Here is a 25046-nt window from a genome sequence, read left to right as displayed (position 1 = left end):
GAAGGATGACATCCGGCAGAGCGGGGCGAGAAGCGCACTGGGGCAGGCACACGGTTTCGGCACATGAGCACGAGGCCATGAGTCAGTTCAGAACCACACGTCAGTCCAAAACCACCAACTACAGCGTTCCTCCTGGCGAGAGCGGGCATCCTGGCATGCAATGCCCGCAGAAACTGAAGAGCTCTGGTTTTCTGCCTCCGGGGCTGTGACCCCCTGGGACCCTTTCTTCCTCTCGGGGAGCCTGTCACCCTTCAGCGAACCAGCCTCCTGTTATAACAAATCCCAGTTTCCAGTTCTGTTACTCTAAGCTACTAGTGGTTGTTTCCCTTTAAACCCAAGAACGTGGGTTCCCTAACTCCGGTGGGTGATTGCAGGAAACTTCATAAGCAACGTGATGTTAAAAAGAGAGAGAGACGTTGCCATCAGACAAATACTCAGTAGCTGAACACGGAAGAACACTGAGGGAGATGCAGGAGGGGGAGATATCCACAGAGGGTCGAGACTTCACCACGTGTGCAAAATTAAGTTGAAAGCAAGGCCCTTCTCCTAGGAGATCACGAGGAATTTTGCTTCACGCACAAGTAGCATTTGGAGTAAAGGGGAGAAGCTAAGGGGATTCGAGCCAGACTACCGTGGAAGTCAGAGGAGGACGTGACGGCATTCACTTACTCCCTTCTGTCTCCAGGAAAGGGAACTCTCCACCGAGCCTTGATGCCTTCTGAGAGCCATAGCCCCCATGCATTATGGGAAAGGCACATCACGCGCTCCGAGCCGCTGCCTCTTTCGAGATCCACCTCCCTCTGGTCAGGGAACGTGAGGAGGGCACGGCTGCTCCCGCGGCCTAGAGGGGCTTCGGGGAGCTGACATCCCTACTGCCAAGTCGCCTGCCAGGGAGAACTCTGTGCCCTAAATATCCTAAATACCCGCTCCCCCCGCCTTGACCTCGGTCTCAGCCCTCACCCTGCTCTGATTAAAGTGCTTGTGTTAAGGAGGCTGGCGGAGACGGCGGAGTGTGTGCCTTCAAGGAGAGAGGGACTGCGAGGTGGTCGCCTCCTCGGTGGGCAAGATCTCAATGCTGCTGTCCGGCTGGCTGGGGGAAACGCTGTCGGTCAGCTCCATCTCCTGGGCCTGGCTTGGCGACAGAGGCTGGGGGGAGCTCGCCGTGTCGGTGCTGGGGGACGGAGACTTGCCCTCGGAGAGGCCCAGCAGTTCCTGGACGTTGCGGGATAGGTCCTAGATGGGGGGGGGGGAGAGAAAAGACAAGACAGGGGAAGTTCAGCCATGGAATGACGCGGTTTTGTTGATGTCCCCGCTTTCTTCCATCATGGAATTTGAGGCAGGGGACAGAAAATTCCCCGGGAGGTCTCTCGTACCGGAAGTGACCAGGGCAGCTTGGTGGCAGCAAGATGATGAAGAGTTGGTTTTTACATGCCAACTTTCTCTGCCACTTAAGGAAGAATCAAACCGGCTTACAATCGCCTTTCCTTCCCCTCCCCAGCAACAGACACCCTGTGAGGCAGGTGGGGCTGAGAGAGCTCTAAGAGAGCTGTGACTAGCTCAAGGTCACCCAGCTGGCTTCATGTGGAGGAGTGGGGAAACCAACCCGGTTCACCAGATTAGCGTCCGCCGCTCATGTGGAGGAGCGGGGTGTAGCCTAACGGGTTGCCAATCTCCTGGACTGGTCATGGCAACCCCGGCAGATGTGTGCAGCAGCCTCTCCAGACCAAGTGGCAAGCCTGTGTCACCATGGAAAGGACTCCTCTTCATACCTCGAAGCCAGCAGTCAAAGAGCAGTAGCCAAAGTAGTCCCTCCAGCAAACCAGAGGGCATCCATGTTCCTGTGTATCCTGCTCTAGTGAAAGCCATATTGTAGGGAATATGTCCAAGCATGTAGCCTGCACCAACAGCCCCCCCCCCTCTTGCAACATCGGACTAGTTCAGCAAAGCCATTCAGCAGACATTGACATAACAATGACTCGCTCTTCAGCAACGATCTCCAGACATTAGCAGCGATCGCACCTTTTGTTTCAAGCCATTAAGCCAATCAGTGAGACTCCTGATTTCTCCTGGGATTGCACAAGCCATTGGAATCAGAATAGATTTCCAAATTTTCACTACCCCGCCCCAGAAGCCACAGATTAAGTCTGTTGTCACCTTTTTGCCACCTGGGAACCTAGGAGGGGTGAAACCCTTCTCCCCGCCCCCAGAAAAACAGTATAACAGAAGTGCTCCCTGCCCATTCGCTCTCTCTCTCCCTTGGGCCTTCCCCTCCATACTGCCTGGCACTCTGCCAGAGTGGGTGTTCATGCTTGGACACCTAGCCCCCCCCCCCCCCGTCCCCTTTTTATCCCCCAAAGCTGCATGGAATTCAGGACGAACAACTACTCTGAAGAGAGGTGCAGTATATTTCCTCCTCTGCCTGCCACATGGCGAAAGTTTCTTTATTCCTCTCTTTGATTCCTAGACTCTGTATGTTGTGTGATGTGTATGTGTAGTTTTGTATGTTATGTGTGAACATATAATCTGAGTAAATTCCTTTTAACCTAATTCCATTGCTTCTGCCTCTTTACTGGTCATGGTATGGACTCTGGTAGATAAAGGTTGCATCCCAGCTCAAGTTATGCCCATTGCCGGTTATTGATTCGCTAATTCCCCCATATAACAATTCATAACCGGGCATTTTGGCTAACAGGGGAATCAAACCCGGTTCTCCAGATCAGAGTCTGCTGCTCCAAACCACCGCTCTTAACCACTACACCACTCTATTCACAGCTGATTTATGGTGACCCTGTAGGGTTTTCAAGGCAAGAGACGTTCAAAGGTGGTTTGCCATTGTCCGCGTGGGCTGGGAGAGTCCGGAGAGAACTGTGACTGGCCCAAGGTCACCCAGCAGGCTTCATGGTGAGGAGCGGGGAATCGAACCCGGTTCTCCAGATAGGAGTCCCGCCACTCTTAACCACCACACCACGCTGCCTCCCAGTTCTTATAGTCTAGGCGCTCTAAAACATTCAAGAGTCTGCATAGTGTAGTGGTCACAGTGTTGAACTAGGATCCAGGAGACCCGAGTTCGAAGTAGGCAAACTCCTTAGGTGACCTTGGGCCTGTCCCACGGTCTCTCAGCCTAACCTACCACACAGGGTTGTCGTGAGGATAAAATGAAGGGAGAAGAGAATGGCGTAAGCTGCGTTGGGCCTCCAACAGGGAGAAAGGGGCTTTATAAATGAAGTAAAATAAATACGTGAAACAGCACAATATTAAAATGAACAGTGCTTCATGCACAGATGGCATCCGCATGAGTACCTATCTGCCCCCCCCCCCATTTAAACTTGCTCTCAGCAAGGCTATATTTTGAAGTTACCGAGAGGGGAAAGAGAGTGTCACCTTCTGTCACGTTCTGTCCAGTAAGGGGCTTTGAGCAAGCGAGCAGCTCGGATTCTTTTATCCCAACAGAAAACGATCTGCCGGATACATATCCCCTTACGGATCACTTTCCCAGGGGTGGTCAAGAGATGAGACAGAGGGACGCTTGCTTGCCCAGGCCACTGGGCGTCAGCAAGGAGGGAGGCTCCATCGCTTCCCCAAAGGATGCCGAGGCTCAGAAAGGCTGGAGGAGCGGTGTGGGGAAGCTGGGGGCTCGGTTTGCACGCAAAGAGGCTTCGGTTCAGCCCCCCCCCCGTCACCTCCAGCAGGAGGACTTTGCCCACAGGAGTCAGGATAAACCTTTCCATGCCCTAGACCTTAGACAGCCTCTGCCAGTTGGAGGAGGAGGAGGAGAGTTGGTTTTTATATGCCGACTTTCTCTACCACTTAAGGGAGAATCAAGCCGGCCTACAATCACCTTCCCTTCCCCTCCCCACAACAGACACCCTGTGAGGTAGGTGGGGCTGAGAGAGCTCCAAGAGAACTGTGACTAACCCAAGGGTGCCCAGCTGGCTTCATGTGTAGGAGTGGGGAAAACCAACCCGGTTCACCAGATGAGAGTCCGTCGCTCATGTGGAGGAGTGGGGAATCAAACCCAGTTCTCCAGACCAGAGTCAGCCACTCACGTGGAGTGGGGAATCAAACCCCGGTTCTCCAGATCAGAGTCTGTCGCTCACGTGGAGGAGTGGGGAATCAACCCCGGTTCTCTAAATCAGAGTCCACCGCTCCAAACCACCATTCTTAACCACTACACCACGAAGCCTAACCCAAGCCAAGTGGACCCAACCATACGACTCAGTATCAGGCGACTTCACACGTCCCCTACCGGAGATGCTGCCAGCTGTCGGTAGATCGCCTCGGCCCGGCATAAGATGTCTTCTACGCTCATCTTCATGGTGAGCTCGTTGATGTGCTGTGAAGAGGCAGGATGTGCTCAAAAGGGGAAGAAACTCAAAAAGGGAATTTAAAAGGGAAGAGAGGGGCTGTGGCTCAGTGGTAGAGCCTCTGCTTGGCATGCAGAAGGTCCCAGGTTCAATCCCTGACATCTCCAGTTAAAGGGACTAGGCAAGTAGGTGATGGGAAAGACCCCTGCCTGAGACTCCGGAGAGATGCTGCCAGTCTGAGCAGACAATACTGACTTTGATGGACCAAGGGTCTGATTCAGTAGAAGGCAGCTTCATGTGTTCATGTGTTCAAAAGCCACAAACGAAAGCAAGGGGCATCTGGGGAAGGGCCACGGCTCATTAGCAGAGCGGCTGCCTGGAGTGCCGAAGGTCCCAGGTTCAATCCCCGACACTTCCAGTTAAAGGGACTGGCTAGGATGTGATGTGAAAGACCCTGGAGAGCCACTGCTGATGAAGAGTAGACAATGCTGACTTTGATGGACAAACAGCCTGACTCAATAGGAGGCATTTTTTTTTTTTCTGAAACAGACTCCCAACAATTACCTCCCCTGGAGTTGAGCAGCGAAAGACAGGCCTGGATGGAGAGAGGCCCACCACTAGCCATGTGCAACAAAGGATGAATTACAGCAGTCTTTGCCAAATGGAGGCATTCTGCCTGCACCTTTAAGCCGGAGGGGAAATTCAGCTGCAAAGTGGGGGGGGGGGGAGAAGCTCAAGAGCTGGAGTACGTTATGATGAAAAACTCTCGACAAAGGACGATGCGCACGCAGAAGACAAAGAGCCAAGGTCAGAGGCCCGAGGAGGAGAACTGGGTCCTACGCAGTGGGAAAACAAGCCCTGGCCCTTGACCAATGCAATGTCCGTCGAAACAGATGGAGGCCGGGCTCCATCTGGTTTCGAGGAGCTCTGCAGGAACCTCACATGCCAGCAGAGGGCAGTGTGGCACAAGGGCTGGTTGGCGCAGGGTCACGGAGGCTGCCAGCCAGAAGGAGGAAACTGGGAACCGCAGAGAGGATTTCTTGGCTGCAAAAACAGATATTGGCCATACTTTTTCAGAAGCAGGTGCGCTGCATACACACAAAAAGGCCGTAGCTCAGTGGTAGAGCCTCCACTTGGCATGCAGAAGGTCCCAGGTTCAATCCCTGGCATCTCCAGTTAAAGAAGAAGAAGAGTTGGTTTTTATCTGCCGACTTTCTCTGCCACTTAAGGAAGAATCAAACCGGCTTACAATCACCTTCCCTTCCCCTCCCCACAACAGACACCCTGTGAGGTAGGTGAGGCTGAGAGAGCTGTGACTTGCCCAAGGTCACCCAGCTGGCATCGTGCGTAGGAGCGGGAAAACAAATCCAGTTCATCAGATTAGCCTCAGCTGCTCACGTGGAGGAGTAGGGAATCAAACCCGGTTCTCCAGATCAGACTCCACCGCTCCACACCACCGTTCTTAACCACTACACCACAATACTGGCTTTGATGGACCAAGGGTCTGATTCAGTAGAAGGCAGCTTCATGTGTTCAACTTCAAGTGTGTCCGCATCTCCTGTTCTCTCACTTTTTTTTCTGGGAAGCTTAAACTATGAATTGTGTGTGAATCAAGCAGAGTGGGCATATGCCTGCCTATGAGAATAGAAAGGACGGTGGGCCCACCAATGGCCATGAGCCACAGGACCCCAATGTTTGGAGGCAGTTTGCTATGTGCCGGGATGCAGCAGCAGTGCGAGGCTTTGGCCTTCCTGCTCCACTGGAGACAGAAAACCCCAGAAAAAAAACAAGCGCATGCGAAACACGTAGGGGCATTTTAACACATGAACCCATGAAGCTGCCTTATACTGAATCCGACCCTTGGTCCATCAAAGTCAGTATTGTCTACTAAGACTGGCAGCGGCTCTCCAGGGTCTCAGGCAGGGGTCTTTCACATCACCTACTTGCCTAGTCCCTTTAACTGGAGATGCCGGGGATTGAACCTGGGACCTTCTGCATGCCAAGCAGATGCTTTAAATAATTTTAAATAATTTTTCCCTGGTTCCTGGTTTTTGTCTCCGTTCGGTTGGGTTTCGGCCCTCTTTCCTTTTGCTCCCTGCTCCGCTGATAAGCTTCCGGGCAACACAGGGACTGGCTACTGCGGGAAAGAGGATCCGGGGCCGGGTGGCTCGCTGGCCCCCCGGAGGCAAAGGCTCGGTGCTCACCTTGAGGATTTCGTTGAAGCCGAAGCCGGAGTTCATGAGCGCTTGTCTCTCCGCATCCAGAATCCCACAGGCCACCAGAAGGTGGAAGTTGGGGCAAGGCAACCCTGTCCACAGTGCCTGAAGGAGAAGAGGACACAGGTGAGGGCTGGGCAGAGGAAGGGGGACTGAATGCAAAGGTTAAGAAGATACTAGACAGAGCCCAGTTAAGCACAGTCGGTGTCTGCATTAGCGAGGGTGTCTCCATTTCTATTGGGCCAGGCTCCTGTTAGCTACCGAGGACGTCATCAGTGCTGGTCTGCCTACCCCCCCACCCTTATCTGAATTTGTTTGTTTGTGAGCTAAGAGGGGGCTTTGTCTGCCGGCCGTGCTCTCAGCGGGTACTGTGCCTTATCATGACATAATGTAAGCAGCATGCTACACTACTGAGACATCGCACAGAAGTACATGCAGCTGGAAACGATAATCCAAGAAAGGACAAGAATAGAAAACAACTGAAGAAGTTATATATACGAAACGGGTGCCTCTGGAGGAGAATCTCCCTCTTGTCATGAATGTTCTTTCTGGGCTTGTCACGAATGGACTTTTGTTCTTGGACTAGTTTTGCATATTTCTGGACCGAGATGAGCAAGTTGTAGGCATAACGGCATTAGTGGATATTTGTATAAGATTTGTAGAAGAATTGTGATGATGTGACATTAGGCTGCACAGCCAATAATTCATACGTGTAATATTGTAACATTGTAGGTTATATGTAAGTGTGCACTAAGAGGTTAGCACTGGTGTGTTAGTTTGTATGTATAAGTTTTGTCTATGTTGAATATAAGGGTTTGAATAATACATTGTGGCCATACTATGTGAATTATATACAGCTGATATAGAATAGATAGGTGTAGTTTCATGTTGAATTGTTCCATTTCTATTGGGCCAGGCTCCTGTTAGCTACCGTGGATGTCAGCAGTGTTGGTCTCCCTACCCCCCCCTTAATCTGTATTTGTTTGTTTGTGAGCTAAGAGGGGGCTTTGTCTGCCGGCTGTGCTCTCAGAGGGTACTGTGCCTTTGCACCATCTGATGTTTTAGGTGAGATTTTAGACGAGAGCGAGAGAGCGAGAGAGAGAGCGCGAGAGCGAGAGAGAGAGAGAGAACCGCATTTCTAATCCCAGCAAACCGGCCGCTCACTTTGGGCCTCCCGCAACTCTTTGCACTGACAGACAGACAAGTTTTAATTGCGGCAATGCCTTTCTAAAAAGCTTAGTAAAACTATTTACATTTCACAATTATAAATTAATTTAAAAACAAGTACAAAGTACAAAATACAGTACAAATCCATCAATTTGAGTTTTACTTTTCTCCCTAATTTAAAATTGAACTCATCTTTGCAAGGCAGACTTTGAAAGGCAGACTTTAAGAGCTATTGCACAAAACCCAGCTGTGGCTAATGTAGCCTGTTCTTTTTTTCCCCCTCCAAAAGTGTCTGCAACACTGCTGATCCTGTGAGCTCCCAGGGGCCCTTTAACGAGGGGAGGATGTGCTTGGAACACGCTTCTTCGTACCAAGGACATCTTAACAACACATGAGCCACTGTTTCCATTTCTCCAGTTTCACACGGGCAAAGTCTTCCAAGAGTCGGAATCCTTTTAAAACGCCCCTCTACCATTGCTGAGGGGAGAGCTTGAAAGCGAGTCAGCGTAAAAGCTCTCCTTAAACTTGGACGGTCTAACTGATACAGGTATGATGCTGAAGCCACTTTATACTTATTGTCAGCTGAGATCCTATATTCCGGGCATTTCCCCAGATCGTCCTGTCGTTCAATATCCCAGATTCCTTGTTTTATGAACCTTTTGGCTTGGTCTTGGTCCATTTTCTGCACAGCGTTTGAGTCTATCACCAACTCTTCGCACTGTGAACATCTGCCTGGCGCTAACATTGCAAGCCCTTTGGGTTCTCCCCCACCCTATCACCCAGTAATTCCAAAAAAGTCAAGAAACCCCCTTGGAAGCCGCCTTCGAATCCCGTCTCACCTCCCACAGCTGCAGAATTTCTGAGAAGGCAAATTCTCTCTTGAACCAGATCAGGATCCACCGGAAGCAGAAGCACAAGGTGCCGGACTCCTTGGAGTCTGAAGAGAAGCAGCAAAAACAAGTTGGGAGACCAATAAGGGGCTGTTGTACCCAGTCGGTCATTTCCTAAGCTTAAAAGATATTGATACGGCAAAACGGGGGTTCGTGGGGGGAGAGAGAGACCTGCAGATCGTTATTCAAGAAAACAGTTTATTCTGGCAGCTGCGACCCAGAGCACTCTATCGAGTACAAATCTCTGAGCCCCGATCATACTGAGGAAGGGATATTTATCCAAATTCAAGATATGACAACCCATCAACATTCAGGGTAGGCTGATAGCACTCCAGACATCGAGGCGGCGCAGTACAGTTCAGTTCTATCCAGTTTCTCCTATCAATGTTTATAGTTCACTCTGACTCTCCATGACTCTTAACCCACTTCCTTAGCACACAGACATACAGGGATATTCTGCCCAGCAACAAGCTATTCCCTGGCTGCCCTAATACATTTTACAGAAAGGAAAAGAGATTATTACAAATTGCTAAATCAGTGGATCTTCCATAGTCAGGGGAAGTCTACCTGCTGTCACAATATCCAAAGGCAGCTCTGGTCAAACTCCCAAAGAGCTATATCAGGGTGGCTAAAGGGAGACCGAAGCCAAGAAAAGAGCCCCTGGATATTTAGGGGCTCAAAGCTATTCTAAAACAGGGGTGTCAAGGTCATTTGTTACAAGGGCAGGACGTGTCAAAAATGTCACTTGGTCGGGCCGGGCCATGCCTCCCCAGCCCAGATCGGGACTGGGGGAGGGGGCGGCTGCCTCAACTGGCTCCCGGGCTGGATAAGAGCTCTCAAGGGGCTGTGTGCTTAACATCACTGGTCTAAAATACGTCTGAAAAGAACATATGGTCTTCTCCACTTTGTTTTCTTTGCCGTCGAGTCACAGCTTACTTATGGTGATTCCACAGGTTTTCCAAAGCAAGAGAGAGAGACAGAGGTGGTTTGCCCTTGCCTGCCTCTGCATAGCAACCCTAGACTTCCTTGGGGGTCCTCCCATCCAAATACTAATCAGGGCTGATCCTGCTTAGCTTCCAAGATTGGACAAAATCACATGAACACATGAAGCTGTCTTAAACTGAAGCAAATTCTTGGTCCATCCAAGTCAGCATTGTTTACTCAGACCGGCAGAGGAACTCCAGGGTCGCACATCACCTACTTGCCTAGTCCCTTTAACTGGAGATGCCGGGGACTGAACCTGGGACCGTCTGCATGCCAAGCAGATGCTCTACCACTGAGCCACAGCCCCTCCCCAAGAAAAGCTATGCTGGATCAGACCAGGGCCCATCAAGTCCAGCAGTCACATGAAGCCGCCTTATACTGAATCAGACCCTCGGTCCGTCAAAGTCAGTATTGTCTACTCAGACCAGCAGCGGCTCCCCAGGGTCTCATGCAGAGGTCTTCCACATTACCTACTTGCCTAGTCCCTTTAACTCAGGGGTGTCCAATCTTTTGGCTCTGGGCCACATTGAAGAAGAATTGCCTTGGGGCACACATAAAATACACTAACACTAATGACCGATGATTCATAATGCGTTAAGTAAGTTTACGATTTTGTGTTGGGCCACAGTTTGGATAAGCCTGCTTTAACTGGAGATGCCGGGGATGGAACTTGGGACCTTCTGCATGCCAAGCAGATGCTCTACCACTGAGCCACAGCCCCTTCCCAGTCTATCCAGGTCAGGGTCCTCTCCCCATAGCCAACGCTAAATGTTAAGCGGCCACCTTGTTGGCAACCTCACTGCCACATACCCAGGAAGTCACAGAGTGGGGGATCGAGAACTCGGAGGAGCAGGGTGAGCTGGGCCAGCTGGCGCTTCATGGACTCTTGGCTTTCCTCAAAGTTGCAGTGCTGCAGTGGGAAAAGAGGGAACGAGCTGATGGGGAGATACCTGGACTGCACGCCCTTCTTTCTTTTAATTATTTATTCAATAAAATAAACAACAGCAAAATAAAACAAAAAAACCATACAGCAATCTTCATAATTTAAAATACAATATATATACTGTATATACGTAAACTTAAAAAAAAATAACCGAATTTCTATATTACAGCTTATTTCAATATCCTCATTCATCCTACCACAGCAAATACATGGTTTAGTCCTCTATAAAATAGCTAGACTCACATCGCAGCACATTGTCCTTTCTCACCCTTGATTATAAGATTTTCCATTTTATTTACAGTTCGTCACCATAGTTCATCTAGGCTCATTGTATCACCATTTTTCTGATGTTAGCTTAATTAATACATATATTTCTTTTACTTTAATCAACCATTCCTCTATCTTTGGATTCGTTTTTTGTTTCCAATGTCTGGCAAAAGTCATTCTAGATGGTATATATGTGGTACTTAACTCCAATTAGAATATGTAAAATCTACAAATCAGTGAACGATAGTTGTTGGTACTGTGATAAAAAAGCAAGCAGACTTCATACATATGTGGTGGAAATGTGAGAGAGCTATAACGTTCTGGGCTGAAATAGTGAAATATCTGTTGGAATGGAGATTGATCTCCCATGTAAACCTGAGATGTATATGTGTGAAGTGCCGTCAAGTCGCAGCCGACTTATGGCGACCACTTTTGGGGTTTTCATGGCAAGAGGCTAACAGAGGTGGTTTGCCAGTGCCTTCCTCTGCACAGCAACCCTGGCATTCCTCGGTGGTCTCCCATCCAAATACTAACCAGGGCTGACCCTGCTTAGCTTCTGAGATCTGACGAGATCAGGCTAGCCTGGGCCATCCAGGTCAGAGCAAACCTGAGATACTTTTGTTAAATTTAGCCCCTAACCTAACTAAAGATAAACGATGCATGGGATTACACATTATAACTGCTGCTAGAATGACTTTTGCTCTGCTCACTTTCTTGCAACGCTTCCTCCTTGGGACCGAGGCACACCCGCTGCAAGCTCCAACCACCCGCCCCTGGAGCTCTACAGATGGGGCCAGGCTCCTCTTCCACGACTGCCCCGACTCACCACTAACTCCATGAAACCACAGAAGCACCAGAAGGCATCCACTTCATTTTGGGTGATGTAAAGAATTGGAGAGAGGAGGTCGCTCATGCCTTGGACGTATCCTAGGCAAGTTAAAAAGACACGTGCAATAACAATAAAATGTGCATACCTAAGAAGAAGAAGAGTTGGTTTTTATATGCCGACTTTCTCTACCACTGGGGGCTCGGTTTGCACGCAGACAGGCTTCAGTTCAGCCCCGTCGCCTCCAGTGGGAGGACTTTACCCACAGCAGTCAGGAAAGACCTTTCCATGCCCAAGACCTTAGACAGCCTCTGCCAGTTGGAGGAGGAAGAGGAGGGTTGGTTTTTATATGCCGACTTTCTCTACCACTTAAGGGAGAACCAAGCCAGGTTACCATCACCTTCCCTTTCCCTCCCCACAACAGACAACCTGTGAGGTAGGTGGGGCTGAGAGAGCTCTAAGAGAACTGTGAGTAGCTGAAGGTCACCCAGCTGGCTTCATGGGTAGGAGTGGGGAAATAAATCCAGTTCACCAGATTAGTATCCGCTGCTCATGTGGAGGAGTGGGGAATCAAACCCGGTTCTCCAGAGTCCACCTCTCCAAGCCACTGCTCTTAACCACTACACCATGCTGGCTCTCAGGAGCAGGGTCAGGAGGGGGGGGGAGAACAAAGGTGAAGAAAAACCCCTTATCAGTTTGAGAAGTCTCACTCCAGGAAGGTACACAGTACCCCCTGCTGGCAGGGATCTGCCAAACCCATATGGCTCTTCTAGGTAAAGGTCCCCTGTGCAAGCACTGGGTCATTCCTGACCCATGGGGTGACGTCACATCCTGACATTTTCTAGGCAGACTTTGTTTACGGGGTGGTTTGCCAGTGCCTTCCCCAGGCATCTTCCCTTTACCCCCAGCAAGCTGGGTTCTTATTTTACCGACCTCACAAGGATGGAAGGCTGAGTCAACCCTGAGCCGGCTACCTGAAACAGATTTCCGTTGGGATCGAACTCCGGTCGGGAGCAGAGCTTGGACTTCAGTACTGCATTTTATCACTCTGTGCCACGGAGCTCTTATACGGGTCTTCTACTTGTTTCAAATTCCCTTGCATGCCCCCACTTCAGGTACCCCTAAAACAGGGGATGCACGGAACTGGGAGTTTTCCAAGCCTGTTTTGGTCCCCATTCAGATTGCCGAGAGGAACTCGGGGCTCATCAGTTCAAAGGCTGTGTTTGTCCTCCACCCCACTGGCCACCCCTCTTCCCCCCGGATAATTGAGGGTCCTGCTAGGCCAAACCACCCAAGGGTCCCTGAAAGCTGGAGCTGATCCGGCTCTCCCCTTCCCCGCCCCACAACCAGATCCTCACCAAGGTCAAAGTTGTACATGCAATAGGTCATCAGTACGTCGTTCAGGAGCACGAGGCCCGGGTTCTCGCTGCCTTCGTAGAACTTGTTGTTCCGATCCGTGCGGCTCACGTCCCTTTCTGCAAAGAGAGGCAGACGCGCTGAGTGGGGCCGGCTGAATTATTGACTGCCTGTCAAAAGGCAGAGTTTGAAATATGACACGCACACCCTCCAACAATTCAGCAGGACAAGTGACAGCGAGAGAGAGAGGCGGCACGGAAGCAGCTCCCCAGGAAAGGCTCTGAGCTAAAACACCTGCTTGGCATGCAGAAGGCCCCAGGTTCAATCCCTGGCATCTCCACTTGAAGGATCTCCAGTAGCAGGTGACAGTATAGCCAAGACCTTGGAAAACTGCTGCCGGAGAAGACAATTACTTAGGCAGATGACACCAACTATGTAAACAGAGGGCAATCCAATAGAGATGGGATATAATTCCAAAAAGCTTTTGACAAAATCACAAGAACATAAGAAAGGCCATGCTGGATCAGACCAAGGTCCATCAAATCCAGCCGTCTGTTCACACAGTGGCCAACCGGGTGCCTCTAGGAAGCCCACAAACAAGATGACTGCAGCAGCATTGTCCTGCCTATGTTCCCCAGCACCTCATATAATAGGCATGCAACTCTGATCCTGGAGAGAACAGGTATGCATCATGACTAGTATCCATTTTTACTAGAATCCATGAATAGCCCTCTTCTCCATGAACATGTTCACTCCCCTCTTCAAGCCTTCCAAGTTGGCAGCCATCACCACATCCTGGGGCACGGAGTTCCACAATTTAACTATGTGTTGTGTGAAAAAATACATCCGTTTATCTGTTTTGAATCTCCCACCCTCCAGCTTCAGCAGATGACCCCGCGTTCTAGTTTTATGAGAGAGGGAGAAAAGCTTCCCCGTCCACTCCATACCTCGCATAATTTTATAGACCTCTATCATGACTCCCCTTAACCGCCTTCTTTCCAAGCTCAACAGTCCTAAGCGCTTTAACTTATAACCTCATAGGGCATTGATTCATCAGGCACGGGAGGCGGAGCTCAGACTGACCAATCAGGCTGCGGTAGCCACGCAGCAAAGAGTTCCGTCGTTCCTGTTCTTCGCTGACCGACTTCCACTGGAGCTTCATGCGGAAATACTCGTCCCTGACAGAAGGAGGAGTCGGAGTATGTTAGAAAGAACACACCCTGAATGTCCATCTGCAGACCGACCGCCCCCCCAATCCATACACACCCCAACACTCTGCCCCAGCCTTACGTTTTCCGCCGCACTTGCGCTTTGTTCTCCTCACTGCTGTTCTCCCAGGCATAATAGCCCAGCAGGTATTTCCAGGCCTCCTTGCGCAATGGCATGCCCAGGCCCTGGGGGAAAAAAACAGGCAGGAAAAGGGTGGGTGGGGATTTCATAGAATCACAGAGTTGGAAGGGACCACCAGGGTCATCTAGTCCAACCCCCTGCACAATGCAGGAAATTCACCACTATCCCCCCTCGACATCCCCAGCGACCCCCTACTCCATAACACTTCACGTTATAGAACAGGCATCATATTGGCCAGGGATCCTGGAGGGCTTTTTGCCAGTATGGTGCAGCGGTTTAGAGCGGCGGACTCTAATCTGGAGGACCGGGTTTGGGTTCGATTCCACACTCCTCCACGTGTAGCCTGCTGGGTGACCTTGGGTTAGTCACAGTTCTCTCAGAACTCTCTCAGACCCACCTACCTCACAAGGTGTCTGTTTTGGGGAGAGGAAAGGATTGTGATTGTGAGCCGCTTTGAGACTCCTTGCGGTACAGAAAAAACGGGGTATAAAAAACAACTCTTTTTCTTCATCTTCTGGGCATGGAGTAGGAGTCACTGGGGGTGTGATGGGGAGGTAGTTGAGCATTTCTTCCATTGTGCAGGGGGTCGGACTAGATGACCCTGCAGGTCCCTTCCAACTCTACTTTTCCATGATTTCTATTATTCTACCCTGGCATCAATCTGGGGGCTAGGAAAAGAAAACAAGCCCTCCTGTCTTCACATACAGCCATCTGTACCCTTCTTCTTCTTTGCCTGCTATTTTCTGGGCTACAGTGAGCATCTCCTATTTCCATACACACCAGTCAAGCTTACCCCGGCAAAGATCCTCCTGCGCAGCCCGCTGGGGTCCAGCACACGCCCGTCGGGATCCAGATGCTGATCCCACTCCTGTTCCGTGACCGGGGTCTCCCGCTGGACGGACGGCCGCTCTCCCAGCCGTGCCTGCTGCCGGCATAACACAGAAAGAGTGTTAAGGAGGAAAGGAGGCTAAACAGGAGTCTCGTAGCTCAGTGTTAGAGCATCTGCTTGGCATGCAGAAAGTCCCAGGTTCAATCCCCAGCATCTCCAGTTAAAGGGACTAGGCAAGTAAGTGATGTGAGAGACCTCTGAGACCCTGGAGAGCCGCTACTGGTCTGAGTAAACAATACTGACTTTGATGGACCGAAGGGTCTGATTCAGTATAAGGCAGCTTCATGTGACTGCTGGACTTGATGGGCCCTGGTCTGATCCAGAATGACTTTTCTTGGGGAGGGACTGTGTCTCAGTGGTAGAGCATCTGCTTGGCATGCAGAAGGTCCCAGGTTCAGCCCCCGGCATCTCCAGTTAAAGGGACTAGGCAAGTAGGTGATGTGAAAGACACCTGCCTGAGACCCTGGAGAGCCGCTGCCAGTCTGAGTAGACAATACTGACTTGGATGGACCAAGGGTCTGGTTCAGTATAAGGCAGCTTCATTGGTTCACATGTTCATAAAGATGAACATAACTTTATTCCAGCGTAAGAGTTCCTGGACTTCTTCAGATGCAGCGACTGAACCTTCACTTTGCTCTCATTTTATATCATATGTATTTTATACCCCTCGCTCTCTGTCTCCAGCTAATTCCCCCAACTAAAGTGGAGACTGCCTATTTAGGGAAACAGGGACCCCAAAGCTTTGCTTGTCCCTGGGGGGCGCTGGAACAGCTACCCCTTTGCCCAGCCCCCCTCGCTAGAGCCGCCGGTTCCGACACTCACACAGGTGATCATTTCAAAGCCTGTCTCATCCTCGACATTGCCAGCACCGGGGTCGCCATGGCCGTGCTGGGGGGTCCCGTCCTCGTGGTGCAGAGCCCCACGGAAGAAATTGGTGACTTTGGAGAAGCCCCCGAAGGTGGCAGCGTAAGGATCCTGCAAGAATCGCTGTGGGAGGAAGAAGGGGAACAAAACCGAGTCACGGAGGGTTGTGGGCTCTTCATTGGACAATGATGGTGTGTTAGGGTTGGGTATAGTATATCAAACTGCATTCCTCTACCAGACAACCCAGGAATACCACCCTCAATATACGCAAGAACCCTAAGCTTACAGTTTGCCCAGCATTTATCACAAACACCTCTCTGCTCCAATCTAAAGGTAAAGGTCCCCTGTGCAAGCACCGGGTCATTCCTGACCCATGGGGTGACGTCACATCCCGACGTTAATGGGGTGGTTTGCCAGTGCCTTCCCCAGTCATCTTCCCTTTACCCCCAGCAAGCTGGGTTCTCATTTTACCGATATCGGAAGGATGGAAGGCTGAGTCAACCTTGAGCCGGCTACCTGAAACCGACTTCCGTTGGGATCGAACTCAAGTCCGGAGCAGAGCTTTTCACTGCAGTACTGCAGCTTCTCACCCTGCGCCACGGGGCTCCTCTAGTTCCTCCAAAAGAGAACTCAGAAGTCCAGGTTCCTCTACTCTAGCTAATGACAGCCCCCACCCCCCACATACTGGTTCATAGTTTCTGCTTGTCTCTTCAATCACCAGGGGGCGATTCCCTTCCCATCTCACTGGGACAATTGGCACAGCGCAGGGGTTAGACTAAGAGCTGGGAGACCCAGGTTTTAATCCCTACTCTGCCAGGGAAGCTCAACAGGTGATTTTGAGCTAGTTGCACACATTCACCCCAAACTACTTCCCAGGGTTGTTATTGTGGGTATAAAAACAGAGGATGAGACCATTATTAACTGGCTTATGGTGACCCTTATGAGCCCTGTGGCACAGAGTGGTAAGCTGCAGCACTGCAGTCAAAAGCTCTGCTCACGATTTGAGTTCGATCCCGATGGGAGTCAGTTTCAGGTAGCCGGCTCAAGGTCGACTCAGCCTTCCATCTTTACGAGGTCGGTAAAATGAGTACCCAGCTTGCTTGGGGGTCAAGTGTAGACGACTGGGGAAGGCAATGGCAAACCACCCCGTAAACATAGTCTGCCTAGTAACCGTAGGGGTGTGACGTCACCCCATGGGTCAGTAATGGCCCGGTGCTTGCACAGGGGATTACCTTTACCCCCGTTTTTTATAACTTGTCCCTCGTAAACCACTCTCCTATTTTGTCTCTGCCTTTTGTGCACACCTTGTTAAAATTTTGTTCACATGACACGCTAGACCTGCAATTCCTCGGGGTCACCTCCTCCCCGCCCCGTTTCTCTGGAAAGTACCTTTCTAAGCAGGTGGGATGTGGGAGCGGATTCATCTTGTTTCTAGCATACATGCATAGGAGGGCATTTTGCAGTGCACGATCATGCCTTTTCGGACCCTGCAGCTGCCACGGTGCTTTATCTTTTACCTATGGTGACCCTTTCTAGGTTTTCATGGGAAGCGATGAGCAGAGGCGGTTTGCCATTACCTGCCTCTGCATAGCAGCCCTGGACTTCCATGGTGGTCTCCCATCCAAGTACCAACCAGGGCCAACCTTGTTTAGCTTCCAAGCTCTGGACAGTCAGGGCTGTTCAGGCTGCTACCACAGATTACTGACTCACGGTCCCAATCCACATTCTGATTCCCAAAATATCGCCTTTGATGGGCTGTACAGAGACCAGAAAAGAATCTCACTGAAACGAGGTTGGAAGAACTGTCGTCGAAGAGCTGCAGTTCATCGAAAGAGTGGGAGAGGGCATACGAGTCGTGCGTATAAACCAAATACAGCCGGGAATCTTTCGGGGACCTTTGAACAGAGAAGAAAAACGGGGAGTGAGCTTGTCTTCCCCTTCAACATACTTCAACCCAGGCTACGCATTCAGCACAGTAACGTGGTAGCATCTCTGCTTGGACTATACCAGTTCAGACAACCCGGAGGGGTGGGGAGATTGCATTTTCAAATGGTCCTCCCCATGTTGAAACCTAGCACACAAGAAGAAGAAGAGTTGGTTTTTATATGCCGGCTTTCTCTACCACTTAAGGGAGACTCAAACCGGCTTACAATCCCCTTCCCTTCCCCACAACAGACATCCTGTGAGGTAGGTGGGGCTGAGAGAGCTCGAAGAGAGCTGTGACTAGCCCAAGGTCACCCGGCTGGCTTTGTGTGGGGAAACAAAATCCGGTTCACCAGATTAGCCTCCGCCGCTCATGTGGATGGAGGAGTGGGGGAATCAAACCCGGTTCTCCAGATCAGACTCCACCGCTCCAAACCACCACTCTTAACCACTACACCACGCTGGCACAACAACAAAAGGTTCATACTAAGCACTGCTGCTGAGGTATTCTCTCCCAATGTTCAGAAGTTTCCAAGACGTATATTTCGTTTTTTAAAAACGCAGTTTCTCCACCTGCAGTCTGAAGTGACCCCCTCCAGGAAGGACTCTACCACATGGTGTGTGATGACTAATTAGACCAGCTATCAATTCCGCATCCCGGGACATTTGGGGGACAGCCAGAGCCTTGCTCAAGAGGCATGCCTCAACATTCACTTTTGGCAGCTAGTGTCAGGAATAGTCTCTCGCGCTATTTTTTTTTTTTTTTGCCGAGAATGTTGATTTTTTTTGCACATTTCTCCAAAGCAATGACGTCACTAACAGAGCCAGCGCAAGGCGAAGCAGTTGGGGCACTCGCAACATGCTTACGAAAGTCATCCCTTTCGGCACTGTCTACTCTGAGTGGTAACACCTCCCCGGGGTCTCAGGCAGAAGAAGGACTCTCCCACAACCCAAGATCTTTTCGCGGCAAACGCCACGGATGGAACCCGGAAACCAAGAACTGAAGCATAAGTGCTTTGAACTGTGGCCTCCAGCCTTGGCAGCTCTCCAAGACCTCTGGAAGGGGTCATTTCCCAGCACTGTTACCCAAGATCTTTTTAACGGGAGATGCAAGGGATTGACGCAGGGGCCCTCTGCGTGCAAAGCGGATGCTCTACCACCGAGCAATGGGCCATCCCCCATTCCCACACCCTCCCCCTTAATCTACACAGATTCAGTACTCAGCTGAGAAGCTGCTCTTTCTCCCATCAAACGCCAATCCAGATGTTTCCTACAAAGTATCACTTTTTGCTTTAGCAGCCAAGAAAATCCAGGTGAAAGCTGTTTTTAATCCGGGTGTTTAACATAATTAGAATCATAGAGTTGGAAGGGACCACCAGGGTCATCTACTCCAACCCCCTGCACAATGCAGAAAATTCACAACTATCTCCCCCACACACACACCCAGTGACCCCTACTCCATGCCCAAAAGATGGCCAAGATGCCCTCCCTCTCATGAACTGCCTAAGGTCATAGAATTAGCATTGCTGACAGATAAGAACATAAGAACGGCCCTGCTGGATCAGACCAAGGCCCATCAAGTCCAGCAGTCTGTTCACACAGTGGCCAACCAGGTGCCTCTAGGAAGCCACAAACAAGACGACTGCAGCAGCACCATCCTGCCTGTGTTCCACCGCACCCAAAATAATAGGCATGCTCCTCTGATACTAGAGAGAATAGGTATGCAGCATGACTAGTATCCATTCTAACTAATAGCCATGAATGCCCCTCTCCTCCATGAATATGTCCACTCCCCTCTTAAAGCCCTCCAAGCTGGCAGCCATCGACACATCCTGGGGCAGGGAGTCCCACAATTTAACTATGCGTTGTGTGAAAAAATACTTCCTTTTATCTGTTTTGATTCTCTCGCCAGCTTTAGCAGATGACCCCGCGTTCTAGTATTATGGGAGAGGGAGAAAAACGTCTCCCTGTCCACTCTCTCCAAACCATGCATAATTTTATAGACCTCTATCATGTCTCCCCTTAGCCGCCTTCTTTCCAAGCTAAACAGCCCTAAGCGTCCTAACCGCTCCCCATAGGACAGTTGCTCTAGTCCCCTAATCATTTTGGTTGCTCTTTTCTGCACCTTCTCAAGCTCTGTAATAAACTTTTTTAGGTGTGGTGACCAGAACTGTACACAGTATTCCAAGTGTGGTCTCACCACAGATTTGTACAAGGGCAGTATGATATCAGCAGTTTTATTTTCTATTCCTCGTCTAATTTTGGCCAGCATAGAATTTGCCTTTTTTACAGCAGCCACACACTGGGTTGACATCTTCATTGAGCTATCCACTACCACCCCAAGATCCCTTTCTTGGTCTGTCGCTGCCAGCACAGATCCCACCAGTGCATATGTGAAGTGTATATGTGAAGATGGCCAGCTAACCTCTTCTTAAAAACCTCCAGGGAAGGAGAGCTCACCACCTCCCGAGGAAGTCTGTTCTACTGAGGAGCCGCTCTGTTAGAAAATTCTTCCTAATGTCTAGACGGAAACTCTTTTGATTTAATTTCAACCTGTTGATTCTGGTCCAACCTTCTGGGGCAACAGAAAACAACTCGGCATCCTCCTCTATATGACAGCTCTTCAAGTACTTGAAGATGGCTATCATATCCCCTCTCAGTCTTCTCCTCTCCAGGCTAAACATACCCAGCTCCTTCAACCTTTTCTCATGGGACTTGGTCTCCAGACCCCTCACCATCTTTAATGCCCTCCTTTGGACACGTTCCAGCTTGTTTGCCTAAACTTTGCCCAGAAAGGGTAGATGAGAGTCTGAGAGATAAACCGGCCACATCGTTTCTCTGTAGGGATGGTTTTTAAAGAGGCGGCCAAGGGCAGTTGTCCTGAGTTAGGGCCGAGTTAGAGTTATCATACCCAACTCCTTCAACCTTTCCTCACAGGACTTTGTCTCCAGACCCCTCACCATCTTTGTTGCCCTCCTCTGGACACGTTCCAGCTCGCCTACATCCTTCTTAAATTGCAGTGCCCAGAACTGAACACAATGTTCTAGGTGAGGTCTAACCAGAGCAGAGTAAAGAGGTAACATCACTTCGAGTGATCTGGACACTATGGGTGAAAACTCATGGTCGCTTTAGCTTCCTTTATTCCCTGTTTCAGCCAGGATTCATCCAGGATGAAATGCATGCATTTTCGCCGAACGTGCGTTCAATCCTGGCTGAAACAGGGAACAAAGGAGGCTAAAGCGACCACGCGTTTTCGCCCTATACTTCTGTTGATGCAGCCCAAGATCGCATTTGCCTTTTTAGCTACCGCATCACACTGTTGTTTTGATGTTTCGTATGGTAGTTGGTGATGGCCTTCGGCCACAAGCAATAAACTTTGACCGTATCGGCGCAGAGCACCAGTTGCACTCACGTGGCCAAGATGACGTATTTGCAAAGAGCCCTGAGGAGGGCCTTGGTGCCTCCGCGGTGGAAGTGCAGGGCCTGGATGGAGACCCCGTCTTTGGTGATGAAGATGAGGTACGACCAGCCCAGACCTGGCTTGCTTTTACGGATGGACTTCAGCTCAGACAAGTGGAGAGAGAACGCCCACTGGCCGCGGGGGACTGACGACTTTGGCCCAGCGGCTGGTTGGAGGGGAAGGGGAAAGTGGTGTTAGACAACCTTTTCTTTCCTAGGAGAGTATCACATGAACACATAAAGCTGCCCTATACTGAATCAGACCCTTGGTCCACCGAAGTCAGTACTGTCTGCTCAAACGAGCAGCGGCTCTCCAGGGTCTGATTCTTTTCCACAGGATGACTGCTTCAGTTGGTCTTGCCTCCTAAATGCTTAACAGTGGTTTCAGGTATTCCCAGCCCTTGTCTTGGCTACACTCCTAACATCTGCCCTGTAAGATAGGGCTAGTATTGTTATCCCATATTGCTGAAGTTGAGAGAGGGAGGCTCGACTTAAGGCCATCTAAGTGAGTTTATGCAGAGGCAAGATTCAGAGCCTCCTGATCTATAACTTGGTCGCTTAAACTAGCTGTGACGAGAAAACAGGAGGGAGAATGAACACATGAAGCTGCCTTATACTGAATCAGACCCTTGGTCCATCAAAGTCAATATTGTCTACTCAGATCAGCAGTGGCTCTACAGGGTCTCAGGCAGAGGTCTTTCACAACACCTCCCTGCCTAGTCCCTTTAACTGGAGATGACTTGGATTGAACCTGGGACCTTCTGCATGCCAAGCAGCTGCTCTACCACTGAGCCACAGTCCCTCCCCAATATCCCACAATCCCCTGCTACCAGCTCTTCATCCTTCCCCACTCCTGCATTCCTTGTTGCGGATTTACCAGTCACCCTCAGCCCATGCCTCTTAGCTACCCCAAGGAGCAGTCCCCTCCACTCCTCATTTTGGTTACCGTTTGTTTCCTCCTGGACCCGAGACTGAGTCCCCACTGTACTGATGACAGCCCAGTCCGGCTCATACCCCGGGTCAAAGATTTCTTCATCAGCTTGGCAGCCCGCTATGTCCTAATGAACAGAAAACTAGATTAGGAAGGAGAAGCTGTTTTCATCTCACACACACACAATGACATCTAAATTTATGCTCAGACAAACACAATGATTTCAGTTTAACAAAAAGGCTACAACAGTGGTTAGCAATACAAGACCATTTTAAGAATCCCTGGTATAAAGGAAAGTAAAGACCTACTCAGACTTTGAGATGGAAAGGGTTTAGACTCGGAATGCAGATTAATGGCCGGGTTGGGAACCTTACCTTCTTGGTGTACGTTATCTGAGCAGCATCTGAAGACTCTTCTATAGGTGTCCATTGTAGCAAAGTGTCCGAACCCTGAATAAAAGTAAGCTAGTAAGAGGTCCAGACCTTCAAAATATCCACAAGTTGAATTAAAATTATTCATATCAAACACAGATGAACCTATGTGCATGCCTCTAGCCACAGAGAAAAACAAAAAGCTATTTAGACTATCCAATAATTTTCCTTTTCCCCACTCTTTACAAATTTCCCCCTCGGCTGACATTGAAAATCCTTTTCTGATCCACTCTGAGTTCTGAGATTACACCAGCCTATTTTTTTTCCCAACCTTACTTCCTAAACAATAAAGGCGAAGAACTTTTTAAAAAGTGTAAAGATGAAATACTCAGCATGCTGAGTTCGACGCCAGAAATCATACACATGAGTAACACAATCCTGACAGTTACTCATCCTAGGGGTGCAACCCTCACAGCCCTGCCAGCTCTGAAGAAGAAGAAGAAGAAGAAGAAGAGTTGGTTTTTATATGCCGACTTTCTCTACCACTTAAGGGAGACTCAAATCAGCTTACAATCACCTTCCCTTCCCCAGAACAGACACCTTGTGAGGTAGTGGGGCTGAGAGAGCTCTTAATAGAACTGTAACTTGCCCAAGATCACCCAGCTGGCTTCGTGTGCAGGAGTGGGGAAACAAATCCAGTTCACCAGATTAGCCTCCACCGCTCACGTGGAGAAGTGGGGAATCAAACCCGGCTCTCCAGATCAGAGTCCACCGCTAAAATGCCTTCTCAATTCCAATCGGTAGCCCAGCTTAACCCACCTTCTCAATTATGCGGATAACCCCTGGTATGATAGAGTCTTGATCGGGATGACGCTTTGCACTGGTGTGGAGGTAGACACCATCCTTTTCAAACGCAACCTGAAGGGGAATGGAAGAAAACAAAAAAAGTCAGCACCGAAAGGGGACTCATGCCAACCCCAGATTTCCTATTTCTCCCTAACCCATAAATGTGAGTCCAAAACCCAAAATTTATGCTCAAATAATGCAGTTGAAAGGGACTTCATGAGGTCTCACAGCAATACTAAAACATTTGGAAAGGACAAACCTATAACAAATCAAATCATCACCATCAACCTTTATTGCTCAATAAGAGTCATTTGCATTGTACAAGGAAAACAGTTTTACAAAAACAGCCTGATCCCATCTAAGCTTAGCACAAAGCTATAACTACAGCATCGAAAGGGAGGCTGCAAAAATGAACAGGAACACGTCGGATGCTGCTGTTTCTCTCCCTAAATACGTGTGTGCGTGTGAAGTGCCGCCAAGTTGCAGCCGACTTATGGCGGCCCCTTTTTTTTGGGAGGGGGGTTCATGGCAAGAGGCTAACAGAGGTGGTTTGCCAGTGCCTTCCTCTGCACAGCAACCCTGGACTTCCTCGGTGATCTCCCATCCAAATACTAACCAGGGCTGACCCTGCTTAGCTTCTGAGATCTGCCGAGATCAGGCTAGCCTGGGCCATCCAGGTCAGGGCCCCTAAATACCTAGCTCAGGAAAAATCAGATTTCCCAATCTATCTCCCCCCCCACACACACACTACATTTATAGGAATGATTATTTCCTCCTGTGCCTTTAGGGGAGAATTCTGTCCTCCCCCTATTTATTTGGGGGGGGGGGCTGAAGCTTCCCTTCCTTTGCATTGCATCCCATCCCCACCCCCAAACAAAACGGCTCATGAACGACATGCCAGAGAAGTAACGGCCTCCCTTACCCTGCAGACCCCTAACTCCATTCTTCCTGACAGCCACTTCCGGAAAAACAAAACGTCACTTCTCGTCCTTCCCACGGCGTTCCATGTTGGTTCTTCCCTCTAATCAGCCGGGGCATCCCCCGCCGCCATCATTGTTCCTGGCACGAAGAACGCCGCCCTGAACGCATCCGCATTACTGGAGGAGGGAAGGGAGAGAAGCTTCCCCCGCCATATTTAGAGAGGGCACCGTTTGCCGGCTTTTGAAACAAAACTTAATACATCGCGATCTGATCACAAGGCAAAGTGCAAACTCGGTTACTTCTTCTTCTTCTTTTTTTATAATATATATATTTTTATTTTTCTTCATTTAATATATCAACAGAAACAATATAAAAGTAATAATCAAAAGAAAAACAAGTAATATCTCTAGTTCAGTGGTTCCCAACCTTTTTTTGACCAGGGACCACTAGGACTTTTTTGTTCGGTGCAGGGACCCCAAGGTTCAAAATAAAAATTCTGAGAATTTGAAAATAAACTTTAATCATAACTGTTAGTTAAA

The 25046-nt window shown here is 49.8% G+C and overlaps 1 protein-coding gene across 1 annotated transcript; it reads right to left on the bottom strand.

Annotated features, from left to right (window-relative positions):
- Positions 1 to 1018: 1018 nt before the first annotated feature.
- TBC1D17 (TBC1 domain family member 17) lies at positions 1019 to 24559 on the bottom strand. Its single transcript, XM_056863219.1, has 17 exons — positions 24509 to 24559; positions 23560 to 23658; positions 22744 to 22818; positions 22385 to 22496; positions 21392 to 21605; positions 17840 to 17951; positions 16015 to 16179; positions 15097 to 15228; positions 14244 to 14347; positions 14037 to 14131; positions 12956 to 13072; positions 11598 to 11698; positions 10372 to 10471; positions 8527 to 8624; positions 6509 to 6625; positions 4247 to 4333; positions 1019 to 1233 (listed from the first exon to the last, which is right to left on the bottom strand). Exons 1-17 carry the CDS (start codon positions 24527 to 24529, stop codon positions 1021 to 1023), a joined length of 1962 nt encoding a protein of 653 aa, XP_056719197.1. The 5' UTR covers positions 24530 to 24559; the 3' UTR covers positions 1019 to 1020.
- Between the last annotated feature and the right edge of the window lie 487 nt (positions 24560 to 25046).

Source organism: Euleptes europaea, chromosome 18 (genome assembly GCF_029931775.1).
Source record: "Euleptes europaea isolate rEulEur1 chromosome 18, rEulEur1.hap1, whole genome shotgun sequence".
NCBI classification, from domain to species: domain Eukaryota; kingdom Metazoa; phylum Chordata; class Lepidosauria; order Squamata; family Sphaerodactylidae; genus Euleptes; species Euleptes europaea.
The sequence above is the reverse complement of the archived record's forward strand: the minus strand, read 5'-3'. Positions and strand labels throughout refer to the sequence as shown.